Genomic DNA, 8,344 nt, shown 5'->3' with positions numbered 1-8,344 from the left:
GGCGCTGCGCGGCAAGGTGCGCGCGGGCGGTGACCTGTACGCGGCCCGTCCCCATCCCCAACCCGGGTCCCCGCCCCCAGACGGTGCCCTGTACCCCCTCCCCCTGTCTCAGCTGGTGTCCTGTCCCCCATCCCCAACCCCTGGACCGTACTGTCTTTCCTCCCTCGCTCTCAGCTGGTGTTGTTCTCCCTCCCCAACCCGGGTCCCTGCCCCTGGACAGAGGGCCCAGTCCTTCATCCCGTCCTCCCCACTCTCTGACAGTTCTCTGTCCTCTCTCTCCAACCCGGGTCCCCTTCCCAGGACCATGCCTTGTTCCCCCTCACCCATCCCTGGACTGTGCTCTCTTTTCCGTTATCATTTGCCAGAAGGTGCCCTGTCCCCCATCTCCCCATCCCCTGGACAGTGCCCAGTGCCCTCTCCCTTAACGTCCGCGCCCATCCCTGGACTGTATCTTTCCCCCCACCTCCCACACTCATCCGCGTATTCCATCTTTGGACTGTTGTACCCCTCCCCCCATCTGAAGACAGTGTCCATCTGCCAGCCCCACCCCCATACCTCGCCTCCAGCACTTCATTGCCCTGCCTCTGGGCGTGACGTCACCCAGCAGCAGCGCCCCCCCCCTCGCCCCGCTCTGCCCCCTGAGGTTCTGTTTGGTGGACCCCGTAGTAAGTCGGGTTGTCAGCTGCTGTGGTCCAGTGTGCCCCCGCTCCCTTCACCCAGACCGCTTTCACACTCATTCTCGGCGACCCCCACCCATTGGATATTGAAAACTTCCCTGTGCTGTCGACCCTGGGTAAAAACCCGCTATTGGAGAGGCTGGTTCTAGCTGGGGCCTCGGGCCCTGGGAAACCCCCATGGAGGTGGGGTCACAACGTTATTTTAGAGAGTAAAAACAGCCAGGACCTCCTACAGTGCAGAGACAGTGTGTGTGTGTGGTCCCACCCACCCCAGGGAAGACAGGGGAAGCACTCTGTCAGGTGGTGGGTCCAGGGGACCCAGTGAGCACTGGGGGTGGCACTGGTGGGTGGTGGGCAGGGGCTGCATAGGGCTGGAGCCTGTGGACTGGAGCTGGGCTCTGCTCCTGTTGGGGGACCCAGGCCTAGGTTTAGTGCACCCTTGACAGGCCATTCAACATTGCTCCCTTGGTGACAATAACACTAGGGACCCCGGAGCATGGTCTTTGTCCAGTTGCCTGGTTATAGTCTTAGAGCAGGTGCTTTTCTACCAGAGTTTGTTCTGGAGAGAGCTTAGTGGGGTTGCTGAGACCTCCTTTGGTATCTGCAGACCCCTTGTGCAGAGCCTGACAGGCCACGATCACGCACTGAGTCTGCCCCTGGACTGGGCTAGGAGACCCTGGAGCTTCTGACTGTGCGCCCACCAGTAACCACTGTGTCTTTCCAGGAGAACAAGGGGTCTGTGGAGATCATGAGAAAAGACCTGAACGATGCCCGGGACCTGCATGGCCAGGCCGAGTCTGCCGCGGCCGTGTGGAAGGTAAGTGGCAGCAGGCCTGCAGTCTGCCCAAGGAGGGGACCCTGACCCCGTTTGGCAGGGATGCAACTGAGTGCCGTGCACTGTGTAGCAAACCCTTCTCCCAGAGGTGGGCAGCGGTGGGGCGGGAGGCCCCAGGGTGTATCCCCGGGGACACAGGTGTCCCTCCCTGCCCTGCAGGGACACGTGATGGACCGCAGGAAGAAAGCCCTGACCGACTACAGGAAGCTGCAGGCATTCTTTGCTGAGGAGGAAGAGCGTTTTCTGCAGGAGGCGGATAAAGAGGAGGGGTCCCCGGAGGATGAGGACGCTGACCCTGCGGAGCGCTTTGGGTCCCTGCTGCAGGCTGTGTCGGAGCTGGAGAGGAGGCACCGCAACCTGGGCCTCAGCATGCTGCTCCAGGTGGGCACTGCATCCTGTCCGGTCCCCCGGGGAGGGCGCCGGGGCAGTACGGGGACATGGAGGGCTTCAGAACAGCCACCTGGCTCCTGCCTGGGGCTGAATTTGAGGAATGACTGACCCAGGAGACCCTGGCCTCCACACACCCCCTCATCTGATGGCAGATCTGGCAGCCCGTCCTTCCCTCCTCGGGTCCCAAGGGTGCCATTCTGATTCTGGAAAGGCTGAGTCATCAGCTCCAAGCGGGTGGAGTGGCCATGATAAGGCTCCGGTCTTGGGGAGATGTGTGGGGCTGGGGGGACTGGTGGGTGCTGGGTCCCACCTCATGGCCTGGTCCTGGCACAGCAGCTGCCTCTCTCCTTCCCCACTCCCATCCCTCCCGCTGCAGTGATGTCTGCCCCCGGCTCCAGCCCCAGGCCAAGAAGCTCCACCCACCTGGCCTGGCCCTCAGCTGCTCCTCCATTGCCGCCTTCTGGACACGCAGCATCCTTCACCCACGAGGGTCCGCACCTGGGTGCACACGCAGGACGCATACCGCAGGTGCCCGCCTTGGGTTGTTCAAGACAGTGTCCCTCAGCAGTGTCCCTGTTCTCTTATCCTGTGGGTGTTCATGTTCCCCAGGCTGTAAACGTTTTACCGTAGAGACCTGTAGCAGGGGTATCGTTGGCCCTGGTATATCATGACTCTTCATAAAGCTCTTGTCGCTGCCGCCGAGTCTTATTGGCCTGGCGTCTCCGAGGCCCTTGGTTGTCCCCGGACAGCCTGGATCGTCCAGACCTGGCACTTACCCCATTGAAATGCCACCCACGATGGGGCTGGGCTACCAGACACGCACACTCAGGTCATGCAGACCCCCACGCGTGCGTCAGACATGCCCACTCAGGGTACACGTGGGGTGTAAGTGGAGGGAAAAGGATGCTCAGGGCATCTGGGTGGGGAGGGCAGGCAGGAGGGTCAGACCTGTTTCTGGCTTGAGCCCCCACGCAGCCTGCACCTATGGCTCCAGCTCTATCTTGAGGGACTTTGTGGGGTCCGTGTCTAGGGGTTTGAGTCCTTGAAGCTCCGTCACCACTCTGCCCTCAGTGCGTCTGCTCAGCTGTGCTCGTTTCTCTCTGCCCTGCCTGCCCTGTGGTACCATGGTTTTCCAGGGACCCGCCTTAGTCTCGGCCTCTGTCCACCCCCTTCCACCTGCCCGCCTTTGGCCGACCGAGTATTTTTCCTGGGGAAACCAGAGGAACTGTGCGGAGCACGGGTCACCCCCAGGCCTGGATGCGGTGTTTCCTCGCTTTGCTCCTGGCTCCCTTTGCTTCACATTTCCTTCAATAGACAAGTGTACCAAAACCACGACTTCCGGTCACATCATAGTGTAAATTCGTGCAAGTGACAGCAAGGAAGGCAGTGGGGACAAGGCTCCTGCAATGTTGACACACGGGGCCGTTAAGGATTCTTGAGGCTGGGAGTTGGGCCACATTGTGTGGATTTAAGATCAACAGGTCCATTTCAGAGGATGTCTCCCAGCACCATTTCTGTGAGTTTGGGGGTGGCGTGCCTGGCACGTGGCTGGCACTCACAGACCCCCGTAAAGAGGGCTTGCTTTAGCCACTTTGCCAGGTGTCCTTCCTCCTGTCTGTCTCCTCTGCTGCCCAGCCAGTCTCCAGGGAGGCCCTGTGTCCACGCAGCAGCATAAAGGGGGCTCCTGTAGATGGGACTTCTCCTGATGGGCCCCACACCTCCAGGGAGTGACACTGGGGGAGACTTGCTTAGGACAGGGACAGCTGCCATCCTCCCCACTCCCTGGAGACCCGTTCTCTGTGGGCAGACCGTGTGACCATGGCCACATAACCCTGATAAATAGTCCTGACCCCTCCGAGTCAGGGGCAGTGCTAGGGGTGTCCCTGTTCTAGATAGGGTGGGGGACAAGAGGTGGCACCTGCTAGCAGGCCGGGCCACCTGCTACCCTGCGACACTGCACTCCAGCCCCGGGCTGGTGTACTCAGATGCCAGCATGGTTCTGAATTACTGAGTCTCCTTTGTGATGCTGAGAGTTTGGATGGGACCTGGGTCCCCCTGACTGAGGGAGCTGAAAGTCAGATGAGGCCAGATGCCAACGTTGGGGACTGAGCAGTGGAGCTTGTTCTGCCGATACACGCGCACAGGGTGCCCGACCCGACAGTGGAGATGTCCAGGGAGAGGCCAGTCTGCTGATGGTGTCCCCACCACAGCCCCGGCAGTGCCGGTGCTCCTCCACGACCAGCTGCCAGATGTCGAGAGATTTAGGGCATGATGACTGAGGGCCCGGTGACCCCCTTTGCAGACGCTCCCTTCCACAGATGCCTCTCTAGGCCATAAGAGAGGCGCACGTGGACATTCGGTTCACTGTCATTGTGGGGGGCAAGAGTGGGCAGGGCAGAGACCAGTGCCCCTCACTGGGCAGGTAGGAGGTCTGGTGAGGGCTGGAGACCACAGGGTAGGCCGTAGCCCTGGGGACACGCAGGAGCTGGACACAGGGTGACTTGCAGTGGCTTAGGGCACCGTGCTGGGTCACAGAAATAAGCAAGTGGGATAGAAGACAAAGCACGATTTACTTACATTTTGAATGCGTGCACACAGAACGATTCATGGTTGCAGAGATGCTCCAAACCGACCAGTGGCTCATGTTGCCTGTGGGGAGGGGAACGTGGATAAAGGGAATAACAGCAGAGCGGAAGGAAAGGAGCCAAGGTGGGTCACCTGGGTGGCCCAGTCAGATAAGTGTCTGCCTTCCGCTCAGATTGTGACCCCAGGGTTGTGGGATCAAGCCCCGTGTCGTGCTCCCTGCTCCGTGGGGAGCCTGCTTCTCCCTCTGCTGCTTCCACTCCCCCTGCTTGTGCCTTTTCTCTCCATCAAATAAATAATTTTTTTTTTAAAAGAAAAGGAACCAAGGTCACAGAGTAGGGACTGTGGGTGGAAGGGGGAAAATGGCAGTCCCTAGCCCAGGACTTCATGTCAGGGAAGACAGCGGGGTTCCAGAGTAGTTTAGGTCATTTTGGGATCTCTGTGAATAGTGGCTAGTTCTGTGAGGAGCGTCCTCTGTGTGTGTGTGCGCACGCACGTGTGCATGTGTGTGCGTGTAGGTGTGTGCGCACATGTGCAAGGGAGCCTTTGGAAGGCAGTATGACCCTGGAGAAGGTGGGGGACTTCCATAAAGGAACACAGAATACCCATTCCCGGACGCGAGTACACTGGTCAGTCCTACAGCCTCAGCGGGGCACTGGCCACCACGTTCAGATTTCCGGGGACCTCTTGACTCCCCATTTTGACACTACTTAGGAGGCTGTGCCCTCCCACTTTGGAATGTCTTTCAGACCCAAGGCTGGGCAGGGACCCCAGGGGTAGCGGGTTCCAGAAGCCCTCTGCCCTGGGCCTCCGTCCAGGCTCTCAGGTGCAGCAGCAGCCGAGCTGCAGTTCCCACCCAGAGCGCCCACAGACCTGCCCCCGTTCACGCCTACATTTTCTTAGGGAAGGCTAGCTGCTGGCAGGACGCGGAAGGCCCCGCACAAACTAGGGGTCCTTCCAGCAGAAGGCAGAAGAGCAGCTCTGTGGGCACCCGGGAGCCCCTCAGTCGGGCTCATCAGAGTTGAGGCGCTTCGTTTCCTAACGCCGGAGACATAACTTAGATGAGACAAAGACCTTGAAGTCTCCCCCACTCCCGCCTGCCTTATTTTTGAAGATAACTCTTTGGATTCAGGTGTTATTAAGCCTTCTTTCATGAAGAGGATGTGCTAGTGAGCCGTTCTACTTGATGAGTATAAAACCATTCCGAAATGAAGACATGCCAGTGAAAACAGCGCAACAGATGATGGAGTAGGTCAGCAGGCCAGGAAGGACACGGCAGCCATCTCTGAAGTCTTGTTTCTACAGGGCAGTTCTGCCACAGGAGAGGGCAAATTTAAATACAAAGCAATAGAACACGGACCATGTAGGCCTTGGATACAGTGTCTCCTTTCTTGTAAATGTTCTCAGCGCCCCCCCCCCCCCCGTTTCTGCGACCAGGGATGGTGCGTCCCTCTGCACGGGCAACCTCTCCAGGTTTCCTCTGCGCGCGGGCTCCTTTCCTCATTTTAGGGATTTCATTCCCACCGCGAGGCAGCAGAGTGTCACCCCTTCGCCTCCCCAGACGGCGCCGGACTTCGGGCGTTCCCTGGCCCTCGCGCCCCGGCCGGCCGGGCACAGGGCTGAGGGCAGGGCTGAGCGCGCCTCTGCGGAGAGCTGGGCCGTAGCGCCTGGCCGGTGCCAAGACAAGCAGCGGGAAGACGACACTCGGCGAAGGAACTTCAAAGCACGCGCGCCGGGAGCGCACGGAGGACGCGGCTCTCGGGCTGTATGCAAATCAAGCGACTTTCCAGGTTTCTTCTGATTGGACAGGCCGCAAGGCTCAGCGTCGCGGAGCGGCCAATGGGGCTCCCGGACGGCACGGTGCCCGCACCCCATTGGTGAACGCGCATGCAGCGGCGCGCTCCCCTTATATAAAGCCGTCGACCCTCGCTCAGCTAGGAGTTGTGCATCTGCGGCGAGCAGGAAGGTGAGGTTCGCATGGGGAAGAGGGTGTGCGCCGTCCCGCGCCACCTGCAGCTGGCCATCAGCTCGCCCAACGTTCAGGCCCGGCTGCTGGTAGGTTTCTCCCCGTCTCGTCCGAGCTTGTCCTTGCTTGTCTTTGAGCACCTGAAGTCCCAGAGCCAAGGCTGGCACACGAGCTGGCAATGGTCCTGGCCCTGAAGTCCTTGCCTCCGAGGACGGGGACGCCCGGAATCCGAGCATCCGGGCCTTGCTGAGCCTCTCACACCCCAGGTACAAGCCTTGCCGCAGGCCCTGTAAGCTATCCTGCTTCTCCGCGGCTGCCCATATTCATCAAACCTAGTCGTAAGTACGCAGGCCTGTCTTTGGGTCTTCCGCTGCTTGGGAAGGTTGTGTGACCCGTAAAACTTATATGACATTAGCTTGTGGGCTTTTCTCCTGTGAATGTGCCTCTGTCAGTTGTTTTCAGATCCAGCCAGGGACTTCTAAGAAGGTTGAGGAAAACATTTTCAACCCCCTCGGTCACTCCCGTTGTTCCCAACTTGTGTTGTATGCTTCACAGCCAGGAGTCCCTAAGCCTGTGGAATCCTGGTCCTTCCAAGTGGCCATGGTCTGGAAGTCTTGCACAAATGATTGCAGAGGTGAGACTTAACTCTAGTCTCGGGCGTCTGGCCCAGCGCCGCCTATGGAGTCAGCCCGCGAGCCCCGGCTGCAAGGAGGCGGGCACATGAGCGCAGAGAATGGTAAGGCCGGAGAATGTGTGAGTTTCCAGGATGGTTTTTGGTGCACGAGGGCCACAACTGTTTTTAGCAGGATACAGAAACTTCGGGTGACATTCCAGCACTGCTGGAACTGCTGACCTCCAGCGCTGGTCACACACAGTCTGGGCTCTTCCAGAATCTCCCAGTCACGTGGGCCCCTGAGAAACCTAGGTCAACAGGTCAACTTGCCAGCCTGCAAAAAAGCAAGTTTAAAAAAAAACCCAAATAGTTGTGGGGCCTTGCTCCTGCCTCCTCCTGCTGGCTTCCTGGGCCCCTTACACTCTGGCTGCTCTTGACCCTTCTGTACCCTGCAGGTAGGTATCTGGACCCCAAACTCTCTGAAACGTTTGTGCTGACTGGTGTGTGTCTCACCTGCAGGCCAGACTGCTTTAAGCAGGGAGGTTTCCGCTAACTTTCTTTTTTCTTGCAACAGTTGCTCCATTTTTTGTCTGCATTTCCCCCCTGCAGCTGCCACTGGTCCTGGTTTTGTTGAATTCTGCATTTGTGCCCCATGGCGATATAATGAATTGTAGTTCATTGCTGCCAGAACACTTTGCAAGCATTTGTGCTTTGCAGTGGCACTGTGAAGTGACACCTCCATGCATCTTAGAAGAGGCTCTTGGAGCTTCGAGGTGTTACGTGACTCGTCAAAGCGGCAGAGCCTAATGGGTAGCATGTATCCCTGAACCTATCTGTGCATGGTGGGTGCAGCACTGAGAGTTCCAGGCTGCGCTGTGTGGGGAATTCTCACCAGCAGTGATCCCACTGGATCCTCCAGCTGCCTTACACGCTAGGGTCATGGGACCATGGACTCTCATCTACCAGAAATAGAGTCTAATCCTCATGGGAGATTTTGACAGAGACCAGAATCTCTGGGAAGGTATCTGGCCTACATGCGGGGTATCAGAAGCTGCCGGCACGCGCGTGCATGCACACACACACACACACACAGACACACAGACAGGTGTGCAGAATTCCAGAGGACCATGACTTCTGATGCCTCTTACCTTTGTGAGTCTGGGAAGAAGTGCTTTGTAGACACAGAGGCAGTCAGACCAATGATACATTCCAAGTCCCTCTACTTGGTGGGCACGGTTCCCAAGAGGATGGGTTGTGTTCAAAGGCTCAGGGCAGGCAGA

At 58.6% G+C, this 8,344-nt stretch overlaps 1 protein-coding gene across 1 annotated transcript; it reads left to right on the top strand.

Moving 5' to 3' along the window:
• Positions 1-6: 6 nt before the first annotated feature.
• Positions 7-2,599, top strand: RNF187 (ring finger protein 187). The gene is made up of 4 exons (XM_011216960.2): positions 7-16; positions 1,402-1,494; positions 1,672-1,893; positions 2,279-2,599. Exons 2-4 carry the CDS (start codon positions 1,426-1,428, stop codon positions 2,279-2,281), a joined length of 294 nt encoding a protein of 97 aa, XP_011215262.1. The 5' UTR covers positions 7-16; positions 1,402-1,425; the 3' UTR covers positions 2,282-2,599.
• Positions 2,600-8,344: the final 5,745 nt, after the last annotated feature.

The sequence above is a fragment of the Ailuropoda melanoleuca genome, chromosome 3 (assembly GCF_002007445.2).
Source record: "Ailuropoda melanoleuca isolate Jingjing chromosome 3, ASM200744v2, whole genome shotgun sequence".
Lineage (NCBI taxonomy): Eukaryota > Metazoa > Chordata > Mammalia > Carnivora > Ursidae > Ailuropoda > Ailuropoda melanoleuca.
Note: the sequence above shows the minus strand (reverse complement) of the source record. Positions and strands in the feature narration are given on the sequence as shown.

Bases quoted from the DNA above. Each gene is read 5' to 3' on its own strand.
- RNF187 (XM_011216960.2), top strand. From the start codon at position 1,426: ATGAGAAAAGACCTGAACGATGCCCGGGACCTGCATGGCCAGGCCGAG. The intron at 1,495-1,671 runs GTAAGTGGCAGC...CCTGCCCTGCAG, and splicing joins CTGCCGCGGCCGTGTGGAAG to GGACACGTGATGGACCGCAG.